Source organism: Microtus oregoni, unplaced genomic scaffold (genome assembly GCF_018167655.1).
Source record: "Microtus oregoni isolate MIOR12 unplaced genomic scaffold, Mior012 000029F_ref0000214, whole genome shotgun sequence".
Taxonomy (NCBI): domain Eukaryota; kingdom Metazoa; phylum Chordata; class Mammalia; order Rodentia; family Cricetidae; genus Microtus; species Microtus oregoni.
This window is the reverse complement of record NW_024543088.1, coordinates 3,879,324-3,904,030: the sequence shown is the minus strand read 5'-3', so window position 1 is coordinate 3,904,030 and position 24,707 is coordinate 3,879,324. Positions and strand designations below refer to the sequence as shown.

At 44.9% G+C, this 24,707-nt stretch overlaps 1 protein-coding gene across 1 annotated transcript; it reads left to right on the top strand.

Moving 5' to 3' along the window:
• Nucleotides 1-1,393: 1,393 nt before the first annotated feature.
• On the top strand, nucleotides 1,394-23,761 carry Rac1 (Rac family small GTPase 1). Its single transcript, XM_041678026.1, has 6 exons — nucleotides 1,394-1,640; nucleotides 11,614-11,685; nucleotides 13,144-13,261; nucleotides 20,921-20,983; nucleotides 21,694-21,853; nucleotides 22,117-23,761. The coding sequence occupies exons 1-6, from the start codon at nucleotides 1,606-1,608 to the stop codon at nucleotides 22,245-22,247; spliced, it is 579 nt and encodes a 192-aa protein (XP_041533960.1). The 5' UTR covers nucleotides 1,394-1,605; the 3' UTR covers nucleotides 22,248-23,761.
• Nucleotides 23,762-24,707: the final 946 nt, after the last annotated feature.

Here is a 24,707-nt window from a genome sequence, read left to right as displayed (position 1 = left end):
GAGGTGGGTGCTGGGAACCAGTCTTCTGTAAAGGCAGTCTGTGCTCTTCTTACCACATAAGTGTGAAGAACAGAGTGTGCGACAGGACCAGAACCTGTGTGTGTAGCGGGGGAGCATGGAGACTCACCTAAGATTCCAGTGCACACAGGTGGTAAAGGAAGGAGCTCCAGGGCAAGCTGATTGGCTAGAGTAACCAGAATGGGAGAATTTGGGGTTCAGTGAGGGACCCTGCTCCAATATATAAGGTGGAGAGCCATTGACAAATACACTTGATGTCAACCTTGGTCTTCTATACCCATGTGCACGCACAAGTATGACCACTTCTACACGATCACGCGCGCGCGCGCACACACACACACACACACACACACGCATCACACATACTCCAAAAAAATATCTTTAATGCTTCTGTCTTCTAATAGGCCATCTTATTAGTGAATGAATTATATTCCTACCCTGTTATATCAGCAACCTTAAAAAAAATTCTCCCTACCCTTTATCTTCATGGTTATTATTTTATTTTAATGATATGGTACAAGGATCTTTTTTCTTCCTTAGAGTTTTGTGTTTATTTAGCACCCCCCCCCCAACCTTGAGACAGAGTCAGGTTGCTCAGATTGGCCTTAGACTGCATAGCCAGAGGATGAATGGACCTCGGGATCCTTCTGCTACCACCTGTCCAGATGTGCACCCCATCTGTTTCACTCTGGGGTGCGGATCAAACCTAGGTTTTCAGTCACGCTAGTGAAGCACTCTACCAACTGATCGACAAAGCCGGCCTGTCTTTGAGACGCGAAGCCCAGGCTGGGTCTTGAACTCCGCACGAAGTTGACATCGATCACCACTTCAGTGACGGCTTCCACCTCCCGAGTGCTGGGAAGACAGGTGTGCCACCTGAGCAGGTCTGTGATGTGCGAGGGACATGCTGGCGGGCGTTCTAACCTGGCTACATCTCCAGGAAAAAAGAAAAATTGAGACAGGATCTCACTGTGGCACAAGCTATATAGAATTTTGTAGAAGGGCCTCATGCCATAGCATATTGTAATTATCCCATAACAAGGGGGCTCAAGAATCTTTCCATGGCGTTGGCAGGAGAGCAGGCGGGAGAACGGGGCCCTTCCAGAGAGCCAAACTGGTAGCCCCAGAACCCGCAGACCTTCCTAAACTCGGTCACGCCCGGGATGCGGGAGCGTGCCAAGATGGCGGACGCCCCGCCCCGCGGCCCTTCGAGGCGCGTTCGCCGGCTGGAGCCGAGTACTTCCGAGCGTTCCCGAAAGCCGGTGGAACCCAGGAACGGCGCGGGCGGGAGCGGCCCCGCCCGGAGCCTGGGAGCTGCGTCGACGGCACCGAGGGGGAGGGGAGGCCGGATGTGAGTGGAGCGGCCATTTCCTGTTTCTCTGCAGTTTTCCTCAGCTTTGGGTGGTGGCTGCTGCTCTGCTTCGCCTTCCAAGTCCACTGAGGACCAGGCGGCGTGGACAGCGGTCCCGGCACTCGGCGCCCCGCCGCCCGCAGCCTCGCACCCGCTCGCCCCGCGTTTCCCGAGCCCGCCGCTTCCCGCTTCAGTGACCGGCCGCCGCCGCTGCCGCGGCCCACGGAGCGGCCCAGATGCAGGCCATCAAGTGTGTGGTGGTGGGAGACGGGTGAGTGCACGACCGTGTCGGGGGCGACGGAAGGGGTGTCGTCCGCGGCGCCGTGGGGGGCGGGCGGCACTCGGGTCCCCGCAGGCCCGAAAAGCCTCGGGCTGGCGTAGAGCGCGCGCCCGGCTTTCTGGGGGGCGCGGGCCTCCCACCCTCCCAGGCCTGGTTCCGGCTTCTGGTTGGGGGAGGGCCTGGGCGAGCCGGCCGGAGGGAAAAGTGAACTCCACCCTCCTGCTTTCTTTTCCCCCGGACACCGCCCGTCGCCCTGCTCTCGTTGGCACGTAGACGGGGCTGGTTTGAAAATTTTTGCTTTTTTTTTCTGTATTGTTTTTGAGAAAAGGAAGTCCAGTTTCTTCATGAACTTAGGATTTCCCCCCCGAGAACTGGGCTAGGTAACGGCCTCCGAGTCGAACCTATTGGATGCAGTTTTGCACCGGCCACTTGGGTGACCTGGAAGTTAGGAACGGACTCGGTTGCTTCGACTTTGCAGGTTGTTTATAAAAATGCTCATTTTCACACTTTGCGCCGGGAAAGTTACTGGAATGCTAGCTGAAGGAGTTGAGTGTGATGAAGACTGTCCATTGAACGTAGTGTGGTCATTAAAAAAAAAAAAAAGAGCCTTCTCTGAAGGCGTTAGATAGGGACGTTGCAGATCCAGCTCCCTGTGACTCGAGGCAGTTCTTTTCATGACTGTTCGTGATGGTTTCAGGCCCTTGAGGGAGACAAGACTGGTCTTATGCAGGCGCCCCCCCTCCTTCAGTAGAAACAAGAATCTCAGTGTAATCGGAGCAAAATCGCGCGTCTCAGCGTTGCCTGTGTAGGTTCGTGTTAGCGAGGAAGCTTGCAGATTTACTACTCCCGGTTTCCTCAAACGCAAAATGCAACTGGTACATTTTCAAGTTCAGTAGGACGCGCTGCAAACTTACTGTCTTCCACGCTTGCAGCGAACACGGATTTTCCTGAATCGCAGCCCCTGAATTTTTGATCGATTGTTCAGCCTATTTGCATAACTCTACGTTAGACGTCTGGGATCGCCCCTGTAACTAATGTAACCAAACGGTCAGATCCCCTCTTTTTTTGGGGAGGGGGTTGTTTCACAAACAGAACACGGCTCAATGTATAGAACTACATATTGGGAGTCTCAGAGGCTAGAAATGTGTCCGCTGCTTTCCCTTTCGCCTCCTAAAAGGAAGCTTTGTCACCTGGGACAGTTGTTTGATAGTGAAAGCAGTTGAAGTTCTGTTTTGGAGCCAGGGTCTTTCTGTGTCTTGGTCCTCGATGGTTATTCGCCTGTGACAGCCTTGGTAGTGTTGGGTTTACAGGTATGAGCCATCCGGCCTGCTTTGAGTGAAAGCGTTTGTTTGTATTTTGAATGCACCTTTCCTGGGGAACGTTTGAAAAGTTATCTGAACTTCCTTTAAAAGTTAGAAATGCTTTTGTGGATTGGGAGGCTGTACCATTCCTAGTCTTTTATAAGTTAAATTGCTCTATCACCACCCTCGTCGTCCTAAAGCTTAAGCACCGTCGAGGAAGAAGGGAGATTGTAAGAATCAGAGGTCAGGGACACTAGACGGAAGCAGTGCCTTCTGGACTATACTTCTGAACTCCATAGCAGCTGTACAGAATCCTAGCCCAGGGCAGGGAGGGCCGAGGCTGAGTAGGAATGGACCCTTGATGGCTTCTTGGGGTGGGAGAATGAGTTTTCTTTATGGGTGTGACCTTGGTAGATCCACCTAGCTCCAGTGGATGGCCCCACACTCAGGAGTATATGGGCAGCACAAAGTGGACTAGGTGGGCTTTTAAGAGGGGGATGCAAAACTAGGAGGAGGAGTGGGGATGAATATGATCAAAATCCATTGGATGACATTCTCAAAAAATTACTTTTTAAAAAAGAGGCAAATTGCTGCTGAATCAGGACCATATCACAGTGTTTGAAAGTTTTTAAGATTGACTGAAATACACATGCAACAGGTATGCTTATATTTTTATTGATATTTATAGATCATATTGTAGGTCTGCTCCCCCCTCCCCCTGTGCTGGAGTTGGAATTCAGGGCCTTATGCTTCTGTCAAGTGCTGAACAGCTGAGATACATCTTAGCCTGTTACGGACTATAAAACAAAAATACCCAGAATGCCTCCTGTGGGGTCTGGAGCCTTCCTTTGGGTACCATTACTTTTTCTTATTTTTAGTTTTTTATATGTACGGATGTTGTGTCTGCATGTATGTCTGTGCCATATATTTGTGCAAGCAGAGGATCCCCTGAAACTGGAGTTTTCTGGCGGTTGTGAACCACCATGGGGTGCTAGCAATCGAACCCAGATCCTCTTGAAGAGCAGCCAGTGCACTTAACTGCTGAGCCATGTCTCCAGCCCCCCACTGCTGTTTCAATTTCTGGAGTAACCCTCAGCCTGTCATTCTTTTCCTCAAGAGAGATGCCTCTAGGGAAAGTTAAACAAGACTAAACAAGATGCTGAATATTAAGAGGCTCTTAAGTGCCTGGTCCTTGTGGAGTGCCTGGAAGTGCTGGTTACCATTGTTTGTGTGTGTGTGTGTGTGTGTGTTTCCAGTGCCTTATCTCTTGTGTGTTAGACAAGTGCTCACCACTGAGCCATTCCCACTTGCCCCTATTCTTACTATCATTGTTGGGGTTTTTGTGTTTGTTTGTTTTTACTATGAAGGTCTGTGAAGAATGTTAGAAATGCAGTTTCTAGCCTTGAATTTTTCAGTCTTTTTCTAAAAAAAGCAACACTGTTTTTTTAAATATATTTATTTGTATTGTGTGGAAGGCATACATTGCCATAATAAGCTGTGAAGGTCAGAGGACAACCTGGTGGAATTGGCTCTATCACTTGGGTCCCAGGGATTGAACTCAGGTAGTCAGGCTTACCTTTACCTGCTGAGACATCTTTCTAACCCCAGTATACATTTTTTTTTTTAATGAAGTCTCGATGTGTATCTCTGGCTGGCCTGGAACTCCCAGAGATCTGAATGCTGTGTTAAAGGTGTGTATCACCACATTTGACCGTACTTTAAACATGCTGAATGTATAAGAGTGTTTTGCCTAGCCGGGCGGTGGTGGCGCACGCCTTTAATCCCAGCACTCGGGAGGCGGATCTCTGTGACTTCGAGACCAGCCTGGTATACAAGAGCTAGTTCCAGGACAGGCTCCAAAACCACAGAGAAACCCTGTCTCAAAAAAAAAAAAAAAACAAGAGTGTTTTGCCTGCATGTATGTCTGTACCACATTTGTGTCTGGTATCCAAGGAGGCCAGAAAGAGGGCATTAGATGCCCTGAAACTGGAGTGACAGATGGTTGTAAGTCACAGTGTAGATGCTGGGAATTGAACCTGGGTTCTCTGCAAGAGCAGCCAGTGCTCCTAACCATTGAGCATCTCTCCAGACCTTCTTGATGTGCTTTTTCGTACTATATTTGACATAGATATTGTTGGGGCTAAGTAACAGAAGTAGACATTTACCAAAAGACTGATGAAATTTACACTTTGAATGTACAGCAACATTGATTTAGAACATTGGTTCTCAACCTGTGATCCCCCCCATTACAGTTTATAACAGAAGCAAAATTACAGTTATGAAGTAGCAAGGAAAAAGCGTTATGGTTGCTATAACATGAGGAACTGGATTAAAGGTTGCAGCATGAGATCCACTGGTTAGAAGTATAGATACATAGCCTTGCATGCCAATAATATTTTTTGCTTTTTATTAAATAAGCTGTGCCTGAAGTATAGTTGGAGTGCCTTTTACTCTGAAAATATTTAAAGCAATTAACCTAATGTCATATATAGTATACCACATTTTACAGGGCTAAAAGCCTCTTGGTGTTCCTTCTAATATAAGGAGTGATGACAAACTAAGATCGTACAAATTGGGAACTTTCTTATTTAAAAGTTCTTTTGAGGAATTGCAGTTAAAAATTCTGATGACCATGTTAAATTAGTCAGCCTGTATTCTTCTGGTGGGTTAGTCTCTGTTCAGTAGTTAATTGACAGTGGATATAAAATAGGAGAGATTTAACCTTATATCAGATGGTATTTCTGAAAGCAGAGCGTGTGATTTTTCTTGGTAGTGTATGGCATACACTGAACCACACTGAGCTAGCGCTCTTACTCTTAGACACACACACACTTTTTTCTTTCTGCTGGTGCTATGGACTAAACCTAGGACCTCACATTTGGTAGATAAGTGTCGTATTACTCCATTAAATCCCCACCCAGCCCTGACCTAGATTTGTTCTCCTGCTGGGATTGCCGAGAAGTGCCACCACAACTACCTCAGTGGTTTTAACAGGACTGCTTTAGTTTAGGATAGGACAACCAGGAAGCTGACAAGCCAAATCTTAAGTTTCCTTCTTGTCTGCGTATGGATTTGGGTCCAGTACATTGTCTAACTTTGACATTGCTGTCTAGGAATTTCGTTAGTTCAGCCTCCTATGATGTCATCCCTACAGGAATGGACACATTTTACTCTGCTTCCATTGATCAGTGATAGCATGGCCCATGAATTTGCTTAAGCTCCTCATGAGTTTTTGTTTTCTTGTGATGTGGATGTCTGTTTATTTTGGCCTGTTATGAAGGCACTTGAATTCTGCACTGGCTTCCAAATTTATTTTTTTATTTTATTTTATTTTTTTGGTTTTTTTGAGACAGGGTTTCTCTGTAGCTTTAGAGCTTGTCTTGAAACTTGTTCTGTAGACTGGGCTGGGCAAAGACTCACTTCTGCCTTCTGAGTGCATGTTAAAGGCACCATCACCCGACTCCAAATTTAAAATTTTGTTTTTATTACTTTATATGCTTGGCTGTTTTACCTGCATGTATTTTTGTGCACCAAGTCCCTAGTGCCCTTGGAAGTCAGAAGAGTGCTTTGGATTGAAACTTTGTACAGAGTCTTAGTTTGAAGTCTTAAATGGTGTTAATGACTATCTTTATACCCATTGGTTATGAAGTTCCTGACTCGTAAGTGTGAGAGTTCTGAATTGAACAATTCTTCATGATTCATCTGTTTTTCCGAACATAACCTTGTCGTGGAAGAAATATTGTTACAGAATCTCAGAATCTTTGTACCTTAGAGATATTTCTTTTTTTTTTTTTTTTTTTGGTTTTTCAAGACAGGGTTTTGGTTCCTGTCCTGGAACTAGCTCTTGTAGACCAGGCTGACCTCGAACTCACAGAGATCCACCTGCCTCTGCCTCCCAAGTGCTGGAATTAAAGGCGTGCGCCACCACCGCCCGGCTTAGAGATATTTCTTAGAGAAATTTCAGACTCTAGCTCAAGGTCTTTCAGTTATGGAGGAATATGAGAGAGGAGGACATACATGTATTTGTGAGTGAGCACACAGACATGGGTCTACATGGAGGGAGAGGTAGGCATCTTCCTCAGTCATCTTTCACTTCATTTCTTACTTTAAAATTTTTATGTGTATTTTTATGAGTGGATGCCCACAGAGGTCAGGGTTGGGCATTGTCTACTCCAAAGGCAGAGTTATAGGCAGCTGTGAGCTGCCTGATGGGAGCTGGGAACTAAGCTTGAGTCCTGGAAGAGCAATAAGCTCTTAACCTCTGAGCTGGATCTCCAGCTCCCACTTGAGTTTTTGAAATAGGATCTCATACAGCCCGGGGTAGCTTCCAAACTCCCTTTGTACCCAAGACTAGATTTGAACTCTGGATCCCTCTGCCCTCTTTAAGAACTAGACGGGTATGTATCACCATACCCCGCCCTTAAGATTGACTTGGTCAGATCTCTGTGCTTTTAGACAGTATTACCTACCTGATCTGGATTTGGTTTCCAGTTACTGGATGAGTCTGGTTTCCCAGTCTTAGGAATGTTTTGTCTTACAAGGCCGTGCAGAAAGTTCTTTATTCTTTTTTGTTTTTTTTTCAGACAAGGTTTCTCTGTAGCTTTGGAGCCTGTCCTGGAACTATCTCTTATAGACCAGGCTGGCCTCAAACTCAGAGATCCGCCTGCCTCTGCCTCCCGAGTGCTGGGATTAAAAGCGTGAGCCACCACCACCTAGTTATGTTCTTTACTCTTTTTAGATCTACTCCCATCCTTTGGTGCTGGGCATGGAATTTGGGGGATTGTTTGCACTAGGCAAGCCTTCTACTAATGTGCTACAGCAGTGATGGAGACCTCTTCTTGGACAGGGTTTTGCTTCTTAGTCCATGTAGGACTTGAACTTGAAGCAGTTCTCTTTAAGACTCCCAAGTGCTGTGATTACATAGCCAGTTTTTTACATACCTTTAAAGGTTTTGTGTGTATAGAAGCGTGTCTGAGTGTATGCATGCACGCACGTAGATGCCTGCAGAAGAGTTATAGGCATTGTGAGCCCTCTGATGTGGATGTTGGGACTCACTGAGCCATCTCACTAGCCTCTACATGTTTTTAATGTGAGGAAGTTGTCAGTGCTTTCAGGTTATTGATATGTGTATTTTAAGGTTTGATTTGTAAATTTCAGAAAAATAATATTAGAGCCGGTCAAAGCAGAAGGCTTGAAGCACAGAATTCTCTTGACAGGAAAATGAAGACATCAGTAGGAACGGAAATCACTAGTGGGCTTCATTCTTAGTCCTTTCTACAGGATAGGGCAGGAAGTACAGATAGGTTAAAGAAATAGTAATGTCATGTGCTAGGGGAAGAGCTAATATAGAGCGGACAGCAGTTCCTTCCAGTAGACCAAGGCTAGTTTTCTAAAGATTAAAGGGAGGTTGAAACTAAGTACTTAACTATACAAATTCAGAAAATTCCAAAGCAGATAGAAACTCCCAGAAATTCTGCAGCACTGTCAATCATGGCTGTGACCAAATACGGCTTCCATTCCCCATGTGAACATGTTCTTGATGTTACTTCCTGTAGTTCAGTTGTTGACTTTGGCCTCTAGAGTTCATTTATGCCGTGTGTTTACAAGGAATGAGTAAATACACTAAAAGAAAAGTAATAACTTCTCTATTTATGCTGATCCATTTTAAAATTAAGAATTTAGTAAAAGTACAGAGACAGGCTCTCACGTAGCCCAGGCTTGCCTCACGAGCGCTATATGACCTTGAGCTTCTGACCCTCCTTGTTTCTACCTCCTGGGTGCTAGGATTACAGACAAGTGCCACCCTGCTTGGTTTTATTTAGTGTTGGGGAACAAACCCACGACGTGGTGTATGCTAGGCCAGCTGAGCTGCATCACAACCCTATAGTCATGTTTTTATAGAACATAAATTGTAGTTAATTATGTTAATAATTACATTCCCAGCCATATGTGGTGGCTCACAACTGTCACCCCAGCACGGAGGAGGCAGAGGTAAATGGGTCAAAGGATCATGGTGGGCACAAATTCAAAACCAGCCCAATCTACATAGTAAGTTCAAGGTCATTAGGGTTGTGTATTGAGACCACTTCAGTAGGTGAAGGTGCCTGCCGATAAGCCTGACAACCTGAGTTCCATCCCTGGGTACACATGATAGGAGGGGAGAAGCTGTTTATTCCCTTAAAGCAGTGATTCTCAACCTTCCTAATGCTGCAACCCTTTAATACAGTTCTTTATGTGTGGTGACCCCCAACCATACAACTGTTTTCCTTTCTACTTCATTTTTGCCACTGTAATGAGTTGTAATGTGAATATCTGTTTTCTGATGGTCTTTGCAACCCTGTGAAAGACTCATTGGACCCCCAGGTTGAGAACTGCTACCTTGAACTTTTTATCTCACGCATACTATGACGCGTGTGCACAGGTACATTATTACAAATAGCAACAACACAATTCTCAATACCAGATTGTCTCAGTCTTCTTTCCAGTTGGGCCTTTCAAAGATGATGCCTCTACTCTAGCTGGGGTGCAGAGCTAGTGAAAGGCTGGGGAGCATGATGGTGGTGTGAGGAAGATGAAGTGCTAGGGATTGGGCACAGGATGCCTGTGTAGTAGGCAAGTATTCTACCACTGAGCTATAGCCCCAGCTAAGGTTTTTTTTTTTAATTATTACTTATATTACTTGTACGAAGTGCCTTCATTGACATTTCCATATATGTGTGGAATGTACAGTTTGTTTGAAGTAGGTTCTCGCTAAGTAGCCCTAGCTAGAGTGAAACTCACCATGTAGCCCAGACTGACCTGGTACTCCTGGAGATCCTCTTTTCAGCCCTCAAGTGCTAAGATTACAGGCTTGAGCCCCCACTCCTGGCTATCCATGAGTCTTGTTTCCTGCACTATCTCAGCACCCAGTACCTTCCTTTGCTGGTGTAAATTGGTATTGGATTATTGCTCACTGGAGTTGAATGCATCTACTTACAAGCAAGAACAGAGGCAGCAAAGGAAGTTCAGATGTGCCAGAAACTATACACGTAAATGATAGAGCTAGTTCTGAATCTCCAGACTAGGCCTCTCCAGATCTTAGGCTGTCTTGCTCATACAGGTTTGTTTTGACATTCTAAGCCTTTCACAAGATAAATGTCTAATGAGTCATTTCTGTTTAGAAAGCCGTTAGGGATTGGAAGTTAACCTGCTGGTGATGTAGTGCTTGACAGTGAGATCTTTAGGATGGGAAGCTCCAACTTCATTAAGCTCTTTATAATGTTACAAGTCAAGCAAGTATTGGCAAGACTGAGTGGTTGAGCTTCTGCTCTTATGGAACCCTTAGCCTCAGAGTGGAAGGGAAGTACAAACTTACTTCTGGATAGTGAAGCCCAGTCTGCAGTGGCCTGTGCTGAGCAACAGAATCTTAGGATTAACACCAGTGTATCACCTTGACCTTAGTAAGCCATCAGAGGCAGCAATGAGCTGGACTCTACTGTTTGGACGGAGCCTTTAGGGTGTCCCTGTAGTCAACTAGGGACTGTGGTGAAACTTGGAAATTTTATATTTTTTTTGCAAATGGTGCAGCAGTTTTCATTTTTTTTTTTTTTTTTTTTAGTTTTTCCAAGACAGGGTTTCTCTGTAGCTTTGGAGCCTGTCCTGGCACTAGCTCTTGTAGACCAGGCTGGCCTCGAACTCACAGAAATCCACCTGCCTCTGCCTCCCGAGTGCTGGGATTAAAGGCGTGCGCCACCACCGCCCGGCCTGCAGTTTTCATTTTTAATTATAGTCTCAAAACAAAAATTCAATGGTTGAGAACTTTTTAAACAGTACCCTAACTTCTGCCTGAGTGATACCACTAGTGATAGCTATAGCTGTCTGTCCCTTATGGTTACATATTTCTGCACTTTTCTCTTTTGCCTTCTCTTTGCAACTGTTTGAGAAGTTTACTCCATCCCTATGTCCTTCATTAGCATCTTTAGTGTATTTGACTTAGCTTCTTTCACAGCTTGTGAGGATTGGGGGTGGGGAGGCAATGTGCCTAGATATGAGTGAGTGAGAGCCTGTGGCTGTTTTAACTGGTTGTGCTCTGTTATGGACAGGCAGGCAGTAACATTAGTCAGTACTTGAGAAATAGTGCAGTTTGCAGAAGCGGTCATTGTTCACATATTGGTGTCAGCTCTGAGTGGAAGATGTTAAGCATTTCACTGGGCCTTGTACTTACTGCATACCCTTGACTGCTGGTCCACATGCAACACACACAGAAAAGGAGGTCGTTCAGTCTGCCTTTCTGAGAAATACAAAGGTTTTGTTTTGTTTTTAAGATAAAAATGTGGCCGGGCGGTGGTGGTGCATGCCTTTAATCCCAGCACTCGGGAGGCAGAGGCAGGTGGATCTCTGTGAGTTCTAGGCCAGCCTGGTCTACAAGAGCTAGTTCCAGGACAGGAACCAAAAGCTACGGAGAAACCCTGTCTCGAAAAATCAAAAAAAAAAAAAAGAAAAGAAAAGAAAAGAAAAAGAAAAAGATAAACGTGTGCAGAGTGTTAAATGTTAGAAAAGCTCATTTGTTTACACTTCTGGATGTGGTATAGCTGTTTCCCATCATTTTCTAGAGTATTCTAGCAGAGTAGTGGAAACCAGGATTGTGTTCATGTTGACTAAACAGCCGTTTTCTCTCCCTTCAGAGCTGTTGGTAAAACCTGCCTGCTGATCAGTTACACGACCAATGCATTTCCTGGAGAGTACATCCCCACCGTGTGAGTATCCTCTTTGGGTTGGGAATCATTTTACCTGCGATGTGTTTTCTGTTTTGTAAAGCCTTTGTCAATCCATATATGAATTAATGGTGTTTATTTTCCTCCCAAACATTGGAATCTAATTGTTAGGTATTTAGAGCTTAAAAAAAAATCAATTTAATGTATGATTTTCTTACATGAGGCCTGTGTGAGAGAATGCACAGTTCCTTACTGACTTTTAGACATTTAGAAAACAAAAGAAAATCACACTGTGGAGTATGTAGACTGGAATGTAAAGAAAATCAGAGCCTGACCACCGCAGTTCAGTTTCTGATAGCTTGGCTCTGTGGGGCCTGGAGCAGAGTATCTATCGCACTGGTTTAATTGGCCTTTCTGGCCAGTCATCAATTGTTGCATGTCTCTTACAGGGCTGTAGAAGTAAAACTAGGGGGTGGGGCAGATTTAGATTCTGGGTTGGATTCTGTATGGGTAACCCAATTGAGTGGGAAGACAAAGTACATTTCTTGTAATGGCTCACTGGGGGAACCTCGTGGTGGTGCAGAGCTCGATCCTCAGGTCCGAGTCCAGTGCGTCCTTGAAGGCTCAGACCCCAAGGGGACCACTAGGGTTTTACTGTGTAGCCTTGGCTGGCTTTGAACTCTTGATTATTTTGCCTCCCCTCTGTAAACCACCACAGCTGCTTGTCTTTTCAAAAATGACTTTTCCTCTCTCTGGTTAGTCAGTAGGCTTTTCTTGGGTGCCTCTTACTGTAGCAGTTTCAGGCTAATTTGCACACTTAATGTGGTCAGGTGTACTCACTCTGAAAACGTGGGTGTCTTCTAAAATCGCTGCTGTATTTGGTTGTACCACTGCACTTTGGCCTCAGGCATAGGTGACTTTGCTCTGTACAGTTTAAACTGAGGACACTAGTTGAAACAAAATATGCTCATGAAAATTTGACAAGTGGAATTTTTTTTAATGTTTTCTTAATATTTATTATGTGTACAGTGTTCTGCCTGCATGTACACCTGCAGGCCAGAAGAGGGCATCAGATCTCATTATAGATGGTTGTGAGCCACCATGTGGTTGCTGTGAATTGAACTCAGGACCTTTGGAAGAGCAGTCAGTGCTCTTAACCTCTGATCCATCTCTCCAGCCCCACAAGTGGGATTTTAAGAGGTTCACTTTCCATGTTTTATTTCTCCTGAGAGAAAACCTTTATTAAAGGCAGAGAGTTCATTTTGAGTTTACATTTGTTTCCTTGTGAGTCAGTAGCCTGTCCTTTCCTTCTCATCTCTCTGCTTGTGTGTATAGTTGGTTCTCTGTGTCCTGTTCTCAGCCCGCCCTCTCTAGGCAGCTTCACATGCCTCAGGGAAGATTTCTTCACTAGCAGCCTCCAGGCCCATCCTCTTTCCTGTAGCACACCTCCTTTGGGAAGCTGTGAGGGTGTGACTAACCTTTCCTTGTCCTGTTCTACAGCTTTGACAACTATTCTGCCAATGTTATGGTAGATGGAAAGCCAGTGAATCTGGGCTTATGGGATACAGCTGGACAAGAAGATTATGACAGATTGCGTCCCCTCTCCTATCCGCAAACAGTAAGGCTCATGCTTGACTTTTACCATGTTTTAGAGTATGGTTCTTCAGTGTCCACCTAATGAGCAGTGCTCACAGGTCTGCTATGTTGCTGTGGCTGGGGTCTTTGATCATTTAAGGGAAGATAAATTATTCCACTAGTAAATGCATACCTCCTTTCATGCAAACCAAAATTTGGGTTTTTAAATATTATCAGTTATTCAGCCTTTTTTATTTTGCATTCTTTTATTTAGTCTCCAGACAACCACACAGAACAGGTACTGTCACAAAGCCAATCTTTTTGTTTGTTTGTTTCAAAACGGGGTTTCTCTGTAGCTTTGGAGCCTTTCCTAGAACTTTGTAGACCACAGAGATCCGCCTGCCTCTGCCTCCCGAGTGCTGGGATTAAAGGCGTGCGCTACCACCACCTGGCTGCAAAGCTATTCTTAACAGCAGTTACTTTGAAAGATGGACTGTGGGGATGTAAAATCAAATTAAGCACTTAGGTTGGACATGGTGGCTCATACCTGTCATCTAGCACTTAGGAAGTTGAGGCAACATTGCTACAAGTTTGAGGCCAACTTGGCCTATAGTTTGAGACTTTGTCTCAAAAAAACAAGGAGTTAATATTAAGGTTTCTTGAGTCGGGATGTTGCTCAGTTGGTGAAATGATTACTTGCCGTTCACAATCTTAGTCTTGAGTTATATCCCTGGCACCACATAACTGGACATAGTGACCTATGCCTATAATTGAAAGTGAAGGTAGGTGATCAAGGTCATCTTTGGTTACACAGAAAGTTCCAGCCTGGACTACATGAGACCCTGTCTCCAAAAAAAAAAAAAAGCTAAGATTTCTTTAAACTTACCTAAGGACTTAATTACCCCCCCCCCCCATAAAGCACATAGTTCTTGACTTCAGTATTAAGTGGGAGGTGGAGGTTTCAGTTTAAAGGCTTGTTAAATAAGCCTTTGTGTTTAGCCAGGAAAACATCTCTTTAGTTTAGCTTCTGTATGAGGCAACCAAATGATTGATGATTTACCTGAAGCTAATCATAGCAGTGGTTGGCAGAACAGTGGTACTGGAAAACAGTGTTAGGATGCAAAGCAGTTTTCATATGTATGTCATTTGCTTGTCTTAATACAAGGTCTTCATTTTACACAGTGTGTTTTGGGGCCGGGGTATGGCTCAGGGTGTTGGTCTTTATACGTACCAGCACAGGGTAAGGAAGCAAAAGTATATCTTAGAGCAGTTTTGGTGTAAGATGACCAACGTTAAAGGCAGCAGAGTGAAAGCCTTGAATTCTTCCTAGCTGTGTGTTCTCAGGCAATTTTTTCCATCTCTGGCCTTGCCTACTTGCCACTAGCATGAGTTAATACATCTCAGACCAGGTGTGTTGGTTCAAGCCTATAATCTCAGGATTTTGCAGACAAGGCAGGTGGATGTCTGTGAGTTCAAGGCTAGGCTATATTGTAAGACCGTGTTTCAGAAATAATAACAAAATAATACTCGTTGTGTGCACACCAGTTCTGGCAGAGTCCCCACCCTGTATGCCCACTTGCTCTTCCTTCTACCTTAGATGGGCCAAGGATCCTTGTTCCAGGTTTTCCTTGGACGAACATTCCTTGTGTGCCCTTTAGTGCCCCTCATTATTTACTGGGAGACCTGGTTTACGATCAGAGAGACAGTTTAGAGAAAGACAGACTTTGAGCCCTGACTGACGGGGCAGCTCTAACCGATTTAGCCCTTACTTTTTGTCTCGATTTAGTTCCAGTCTACACCTTTGTGTGTGTAAATGAACTTTTGTTTAGTTAGTGGTGGTTTTACCCGTTAGAAGATACCTTTTCTCTATCTTTCATTTCTTAGTGGAGGAGTTACCAGATATTGTCTTTTTGTTGTTGTTTATTTTTCCGAGACAATTTTTTTCTGTGAAACAGTTCTGGCTGTCCTGGAACTCACTCTGTAGATCAGGCTGGCCTTGAACTCACAGAGACCTGCCTGCCTCTGCCTCCCAAGTGCTGGGCTTAAAGGCCTGTGCCACTACCGCCTGGCCAGATACTGTCTTTTTGAACTGTAGGTTAATTGACTTGTAGCTGAATAAACAAAGAGCAGAAATGTTAAGAGGAAGGGTTTGAATGGGTAGGTTTTTTTTTTTTAATCAATCTAGTGCTAAAACTTAACTGTGGTTGCATCTTTAAAATTAGTTCACAGTCCCAAAATGATGGCAATTTTCGGGATCTTAAAAGTGTTCTACCTCTAGTGGATGCTGAATAATTCTGGATTTTAAGTGGATTTTAAAACAGCAGTTGGTATATGTCCAGCTCAGTGGATGTGTCTGGAAGGGTGTGGCATCATTTCTGAGAAATGAGGGCCACCCTATGTGACTCAATGGGTACAGAGTAGGGCGAGGCCTTTCTGTGTAAGGGAGTCATTCTTAGCAAGTCAAAGGTGACTTGGCAGGAGTCAGATTGTGTACTGAGTATCGCAGATGAGTGAGGTGGACTCTTCCCAGACTGAATGAGCCATAGCGGTGTGTGTGAGGCCTGACTCAACATAGGTCTTGTAAATTTGCTGTTTTATCTGTGCAGAGCAGGTGGACGGTTTTCTTATATAAGATAGACTGAGTAGCAAGAAAGGAGGACAAGATTCTCACTCAGCCTGCAGCTAGATATTTGCCTGCTAGGACTCTCTGAGATCTGCAAGTTATGCTCAGATGAAGTCTGCCTGCTGTAGGCCACACTGTCAATACAGGAACAGACCAAGATTTCCTGGCTGGCATCTTATTCTGGGTCTCTGCTGACTGGTATATGGTTCTGGCTCTCTGAGGTATGAGTCTGTTTTTGTGACTCATAAAAAAAAACTGTGCTCAGGTGTTCTTTTCAAGTGGAAGATTCTTATTTGAAGCACACTAAAAAGAGATGTGCCACTTCCTATGGCCATTGTTATTTTGAGACAGGGTCTCCTTTAGTATAGCCTAGGGTGGCCTGCAACTTACAGTGTTTTGTTTTTTTTTGTTTTGTTTTTTTTTTGTTTGTTTGTTTTTTGTTTTTTCGAGACAGGGTTTCTCTGTGGCTTTGGAGCCTGTCCTGGAATTAGCTCTGTAGACCAGGCTGGTCTCGAACTCACAGATTACAGTGATATTTTAAAGATTTGTTTGTTTTTGTGTGTGTGAATATTTGCCTTCATATATGCATGTGTACCATGTGCATGCCTGGTGTCTGCAGGGGCCAGATCAGATCCGTTGGAACTAGAGTTAGGGACATTTGTGAACTACCTCATGGGTGCTGGGAGTGGAGCCTGAGTCCTGTGGAAGAGCAGCCAGTTCTTGTAATCACAGAGCAAAGCTGTCATCTCTCTAGCCCCTGGGATAGAGGGGTGAGTGACCGCGCATACCTGGCTGCAGCTTTGATTTTTTTGCTTTGTTTTTCTAGACAAGGTTTCTCTGTGTTGCTCTATAGGCCGGGCTGGCCTCAAACTCAAGAGCTCCACTTGCCTCTGCCTCCTGAGTGCTGTGTACCTCCACCGCCTGGTGCAGTTTTGATATCTATGCCTTTGTTAAGATGACTGTTAGATGTCTGGTCCTCCAGCCAGAGAGCACTAGAAACCACTTGCAGTTAACCAGAATAGGGTCTGCTGCTCTTTGCCATGAGGAAAACACACTGTATTGTGTAATTGGGGGTGTGTAGGACTCAGTAAAAGGGGTTTACTCTGGCTGAGTTCTGTGACAGCCTTGTATTTTAAGAAGTCCTACCTAGAAGGTGGTGGGATGCAGTAGGGCTGAAGCTGCTCCTGGTGAAGAAGCAGTTCCTTGTATTCTGCCCCCCCCCCCCTTTCTCTCTCTCTCTCTCTCTCTCTCTCTCTCGTTAGACTTCACAGGAACACTTCCACTCAGTGAAGCTGTCAGCATCAGGCTAGCTCCCAGGTGTCAAGGCTGCTTGTCTTTTCTTGGGAACTCCTGTCTAGATTTTTTTAGATCTGCCTTTTCTCTGCTATGTATGTAACCCCTAGTCATTTTCTGTGTGTGAAAAATTCCTATTAAAGAGATGGGGAAAAAAGAAGAAAAGAAAAATTCAGATGTGAATCTGAAATATAGATACAGTGTTTTAGGAAAGAGTAGACTAAAAGCCACTGTAGTTCTGTGGTGGTGAGAATTCAGCCACCTTTTCCTCTGCCCTGTTTGTTTCTCAGCTCTGGCTCATACTGGAGATGGTGTGGCAAGTAGAACCACTCTAGCTGTAGTTGGTGTTACGCTGTGTGTGTGTGTGTGTGTGTGTGTGTGTGTGTGTGTGTGTGTGTGAAGAGAGAGACAGACAGACAGAGGTCAACCTCAGATGTTGTGCCTCAAGAGCCACCTTGCTGTTCTCATGCCTCCCCAGCAAACACTTTACTAACTAAACTGTCTCTTTATGCTCTGGCTGTGTTTTTGTCTAGTGAGGGAGAAGTAGTTGGTGATAAGGGAGTACTAAAGTCATTGGAGACTCACACTCAGCTGGAGGCATGTGAGTGTCCTGTGATCTGAGGAGAGCAGTAAAGTCCCCAGGAAAGATGGGCCAGAAATCATGAGAAGGAAAGACAGGTGCTGTCCCAAGGGTGGGGAGGAGCAGGGACACAGGTAGTATAGCCCCTGTACCTTGGTATCAGGAAGGCAAGGTTGGAAGGGATGGATGGTAGGAAAAAGCATCAGAAGCTGACTAATTTAATTTAGACCAAGGGGAGAGGGCAGGGCTGGAGAGATGGCTCAGTGGTTAAGAGCATTGCCTGCTCTTCCAAAGGTCATGTGTTCAATTCCCAGCAACCACATGGTGGCTCACAACTATCTGTAATGAGATTTAGTGCCCTCTTCTGGCCTGCGGACACACACACACAGAATATTGTATACATAATAAATAAATAAATAAATATTTTTTAAAAAGATTGCTTGTATATATAAAAAAAAAAAAGAAAGGAGGAGGCAGATGGTGTAGGTTGGAAGTCTGGTTCCACTTGTGCCTGCCTCTCCTCCATCTGGAAGATGCTGCAGGGATAAGGGGTAGAGTGAATGAAGCCAGGGGGTGTGCTCCAGCTGTTTTCTGACCTATTCTGATGATCGTCACAATGAAACAATGTGTGTTTTTGTTTTGTTTGGAGGGGGGGACACTTTGTGTCAATTCCTTAGGAGAACACCTTCAGAAATAGCCCATAGATGAAACCTGGAGTCTCTGGAAATTGCCCTCTTTGAATTGTAAATACAAAGCTTGAGTGAGGTGAGGTTAAAATATTGCCTTGATTTTCTTTATTAGAATTTCTGGGGTGTTTTATATTGGGAGAGCAAGCGTGCAAATTTATTTATTTATTTATTTGTTTGTTTATTTATTTATTTATTTTTGTGTATGTCTGCGAGAGTGTTGGATCCTGGAGTTACAGACAGTTGAGTGCTATCTCAGACACACCAAACAGACAGTTTGGGTGCTGGGAATTGAACCCAGGACCCCTGGAAGAGCAGTCAGTACTCTTAACTGCTGAGTCATCTCTCCAGCCCCCAAATGTTTCTCATTTTTACTGAGGATAAAAACAAATGGAAAGTATTGTGATGGAAATAAAAAAGGTTGTCACCTATAAAATGGCTATCAAGTGGTGACCTCTTCAACTCTGACAAAAAGGGACCTTAGTTTGAATAACAGTGTTCATTTGTGTTAGTGACTGCAGTCTGAAGACTGATGTGCCAGGCTGACTCCTTTGGCTCCCTGTTCTGGAAAGCCTTAGTGTGCCTGTAGGCAGGTGCCTCACCTATCTCTGAGGTTTCCTTTGGCTTACCTCTGAGAACTATCTTGTCACTGATGAGTGCCATCAACAGGCCTTTTTATGTTAAGGGACACTTTGTGAACACTTTGAGCTCTGTGGGATGTGTTAAATTCTGGCAGGTGCTACCATAGTGGGAGTGCCCTGGTGACAGGCCCAGTGTTCCTTTGATCTCCTTGTTGAACTGTGCAGGGGACAGACCCTTTGATTTTGTGGCTCTTGGTTTCTGAGATGTATTAAGTCATTGTACACCTTTGGACTCCTCAGGAGGGCTGAGACAACTTCTGATGAAGACTAACGGGTTATATTGACTTTTGTATTTCTTAGTTTGTACTGAACTCAAGCAAAGTTCTCCTGCATTACTAGGTTGGAGACACAAGTGGTAAAGATAGAACCTCCAGGGGCAGAGACAAGCCGATTGCCGTATGTAAGACTTCAGTCCACTTCAGCCTCCAGCTTTGTCTCTCCTCTCATTTCACTTAGTCTCCCCAGGAATACTATGAGCCTCAGGTTCCTTGAGTGTTTTCTAGCTGATTCACTCAAGAAGAGGTTTCACTTGATGAAATAAACTTTCACTGGAGCCTGACTGTTCATTACCAGTTGATTAAAGTGGTCCAAGAACTGCCTGCTCCCCTCCTCCCATATGAAAGAGGCTTCCCGAAGCCCCTCCCCAGGATGGTAGGAGGTGCAGGTGTGGAGGGTCCACCTGGTGCTTTCCTGGGTGGTCATAACGCTGAGCCAGACTAACCTCACTCCCAGGGTCTTTTCTCTTCCTCTGGTGTTCTGTGTGGTGGGCTGCGGGGGTGGCTGCAGCGCTGGTGAGCTAACCCAACTCTGCTTTGAGAGGGTTTGGAATCAAATCAACGTGGATGCTGGGAGGCCCTGGTGATTCTCCGGTAGGCTTGTGCATGTGCCAGCATTGAAGTAAACAATGTCGTTTATAAAAAGCTGTCGTGTGGAATGTTTCTTTCCTTTTCAGGTACGAGATACCAGCTGGATGGTTTAAGGTGCTAGCTAGCTTGGGAACTGTACACATTTCACAAAATAGAATAATTGCATTTTCTAGGGCTGTATCTTGATAAGTCTAGCATTCATTTTAGACTCTTGGACATTATTTTATACAGGTAAACATCTGAATTTTATGTCATGTGCAATACTAGATAGGAAAAAAAAAACTCAGATATTTTATATTTAGCCAGCAATTTCTCTCGAGTAAGCACTCTTGTATTGCTTTCCCTTTGCATTCTTTCTGGGCCACAGCTGCCCTTCAGGGCAAGTTTCCCAGAGGCCCCTGGCTGTGCTTGGGAAGCTGTGATGGTGCTGGGGTGTGGTTGTTGCTTGTCATTGGAAGGGAAGTCACACTGAGTTCCCTCCCTGACTGGAGGACTGGGAAGCAAATCTTTGAACTCCATTTTGTGCCAGGGACAGTGACAAGCTGACTGATAGATGCTAGTGATGATATAAGATGGTTTGTGCTTCATGTGCACATGGTGAGCTTAATGAAAAGTGTATCTTGGTAGGTGATGTATTTAAAATCGACTGCATCCATGAGCCCGAGACGCTGTTTTTCAGAAGAGTTTCTGTGTTGGTAACTGATAAACCGATAATTAGGTTCCCAGTTGGGCATGATTGGAAAGCAGCCTCCTGGGATGTGATTTGATACCTCTCAAGCCTCACACGGCTGCCCGCAGTTTAATCTGAAGTCTGGTTGGCAGGCTTGGTAATGGTTTGGGAGTCATCTGGTCAACTGGGTGGGGTGGGGAGTAAGTGGGAGGTAGTGAGCACCTAGGTGCTACTAACGGTAGGCACATAGTGCCTATGATGGTTCATTGCAAGCAGCAGTAGGCAGAGCTGGTGGGCAGTTTAAGATTGTCTTCTACATGTTGCCTGTGTTTCCTTTCTGTAGGACGTGTTCTTAATTTGCTTTTCCCTTGTGAGTCCTGCATCATTTGAAAATGTCCGTGCAAAGGTAAGTGGAATTTACGGAATGATTGTTGCATAATGTCATTCTGAAGCATTAAGCTAATGAATCTTTATCAGTAAAAATTCAGGAGTCAGCATTACTCTAAGAAAGAAATATTAAAAAGAAAGATGAATGCCATCATTTGCTGGGAACTTTGAATTGTTTAACTTGACTTTAGTAGCTGTACTGAGGAATGGGCCATTTGTAAGTCTATGGCTTTAGGGTGTTGGTCTCTAGAACTAATTTCTTTGGGAAGCAGGCTCTCGTCCCAGCGGTACCAAGCACTTCAGAATTGATGTAGTGACCATTTCTTTCTGCTCCAGCATCTTGCACCAATTTAGTGAAAAAGGGTGAGGGACCCTGTTGGTGTAGAGATGGGGACCATGGTGGGGACAGTGGAACTAGCTTCTATATTTTCATCCTGAGCTGATGGTGAGTTTTTCTAGAGTGATCCTATAAATTAGACCTTTCCTAAAAAACAAAATGATTCCTTTGAGGGTACTGCCCTTCTCTCCTTTCTCCTGGTTCTTGACAGGTGGGGTCTGTTGTGTTGTTCTCTGTCTCGGGGCCTGGCTAGCCAGGGTATGCATGGTTCTTGAAGGCTGAGTAGAAGGCAGAGCAGCTTTGTGGGGCCCGCTGTGGCTGGAGGTTTGGTCCTCGGTGCATACTAGCTGGCTGAGGAGAGCGGCATGGCTTTGTTTCTTTCTTCACACTAGTGGTATCCTGAAGTGCGACACCACTGTCCCAACACTCCCATCATCCTAGTGGGGACGAAGCTTGATCTTAGGGATGATAAGGACACGATTGAGAAGCTGAAGGAGAAGAAACTGACCCCCATCACCTACCCGCAGGGGCTAGCCATGGCGAAAGAGATCGGTATGAACCCTCCTTGTTCTCTGCTTTGCAGTCCTGGTGACAAGCAGCTGGAGTTGTCCATCTGAGAGAGGAAGGTTTCTTCTACTTGGGGGTCTCTTTGCTTTGGGCACCCAGTCAAGCCAGGCCTTTAGTGTTGGTTTGGGAGTTGGCTGCTGAGCCACACTGTGCTGGCTTAGTGCGGGGAAACTGTGGTCTGATTTACAGTTCTGTGGTGTCATTGCCCGATGGAGTGTCCATCAATGCCCTGTGGCTGTCTTTTCTAGGTGCTGTCAAATATCTGGAGTGCTCAGCACTCACACAGCGAGGCCTCAAGACAGTGTTTGATGAAGCTATCCGAGCGGTTCTCTGTCCACCTCCTGTCAAGAAGAGGAAGAGAAAATGCCTGTTGTTGTAAATGTCTGAGCCCCTCATTCTTGGTCCTGTCCCTGGAACCTTTGTACGCTTTGCTCAAAAAAACGGTGGAGCCTTCGCATTTGATGCCAAGTTTTTGTTACAGATTCATTTTTCCATAAAACCATTTTGAACCAATGAACCAGTCAATAATTTTAAGGTTCTGTTTTAAATGTAAGAATTCCAACTTACGGTCTATTAAAAATTCAGCCCTAAATGACAAGCCTTCTTAAAGCCTTATTTTTCAAAACCCCTAATCTTGCTCAGATTAAGAATTGCCAAAATACCTTCTGAACTAAATCGTGTTGTGCTGAGAACACTTAAGTACTAAACTGTTGAGAGAGACTTTTGTTTTTAAGAAGACTGCAGCTTCTGGAGTTGGGGTGCAGACCCTTCCCTAGTTTCCAGACCGCGTGATGCAGCACAGCCTCCTTAACAACACGTTGCCATGTAACGCACCTGTAACTTATCAGCCCATGTTCATTACATAACTTTGTACTGTACGTCACAATGACTGAGTGTAACATCTCAGCCCTTTGATTTCATAGTGAGTTTTCTAAAATCCCAGTTGACTAGCTTTTGCAGACTTTGAACAGAACTCTGGTTTCCCGTGTTGCCTCTAATGAAGTATTCTGTTCCTAGTCGTGGGTGTGCTGGGTGGAGTGTGTGAAACACAACATGATCAAAGGATAAAGACAGTATTTTGACTAATATGAAGTAGAGATTACTTTACACTACATTGTACATGGAGTAATTCAACTGAATAAAAGTGTCACGGGTAAAGAGTTTTAACGGTTAATTTCTGTCAGACACAGTAGATGGCAAAGGTCTTAGCAGTGTCTCTCTTGAGCTTTTCCTTTCCCTACACTGCCGTCCCTCCCCAGATGGGTTGTGGAACCCATATTTAAACTGGCCATCCCCACAGTTGCTAACTTAGCAAGTACTTTTCTTTAGGGCCCCCTCTTCACGAGCAATATGTCTGACCTGTACTATAAGACCTTTCTGATAATGCATTTGGAGTTTTTTTCTTTGTTTTTCTTTTGGTAGATTGGTAGAGTGCACTCCTGTTTTCACCTTACTTTACTCAAAGCTAATAAGTGCTTTCCTTAGTTTTCTAGTAATTAGGTGTAAAAATCATGTGTTGCAGCTTTATAGTTTTTAAACTATTTTAGATATTCTTAAACTATGAACCTTCTAAACATCACTGTCTTGCCGGAGTACCAACACTGTCACGTGACTAATGCTGCCCCTCTAGACCTCACCCACGTGGACACATGCTTCCCGTCGTGGCTCTGCCTAGAGCTGTTCCTTTGGGTCTGTGAGGTTCTGTCAACTGCTAGTGCTAGCGCTGTTGTGTGCAACCTGACTCACTGGCAAGAACACAGTGTTGGCCTTCCAACCACTAGAACAAACTTTTCAATTGACAGTTGCAGAATTGTGGAGTGTTTTTACATTGATCTTTTGCTAATGCAGTTAGCAGTATGTTTTGCATGTATGACTTAATAAATCCTTAAATCAGACAACTGGTCATGCTTGTGTTTTTGGAACCTGACAAACATGTTTGCCTCACTTTAAACTCCTGGATTGTTGGCTGTGTGCTTCTCAGACTGGGGTGGAGGGCGTGCCACCTCCAGGGAAAAGGTAGGTAACTCCACAGCCACACAATGCAGTGGGGGTGGCCTTCATGTTCAGTCTTGTTGAGCCTGAGGTGCCCGCGTGAAGTTGCCCACAGTGGGGTGTGTTTGCATGAGCACATCCCTGTGGGAGATTTGCCAGAATTGAGTGCATAACATGGGGAAGCTGGGTTGTGGAACTAGGCAGGGTAGACCACGTGATCCTCGGGGAACCCGAACATGTACTGTTAATACAGCCAGTTAGAATTGGCTTTCACTGGCGATTCTTGTACTTTGAATCTTTAAAAGTTACAGTACTTGTGTGTGTGAGTATGAACGTGGCACAGCATGTGCGGGCAGAGGACAGCCTTCAGGAGTCATGCCCTTTCCACCCAGGGACTCAACTCTGGCTGGCAGGCTTGGCCACGGGTACCCTTACCTACTGAACCATCTTTTCTGGTCCCAAACCAAGCTACCTTCCTTCCTTTCTTGAGAGTGTCTCACTATGTAGTGTTGGCTGCCCTCTGCCTCCCTAGTGCTGTGTGATTAAGGGACTGTGCCACCGCACCCAGCTCCAAACCTTTTTTAACCAGAGTTAAACAGGCAGTTTAGAAACACAGCAGTAAATGCTTATTATAAGGACATGAGCTCTGCCTGACCTATTCCAGAGGCAGGACTTCATCCTTTTATTTTTTTTTAAAGATTTATGAGTGCTTGCTCAAATGTCCTTATCACTAGTATACAGTGCCCACAGGGGTCAGAAGGTGGCTTTGAATCTCCTGGGACTAAAGATACAGGTGGTTGTGAGCTGCCATGTGGGAGCTGGGAACCAACTGTGGGTCCTCTGCCAA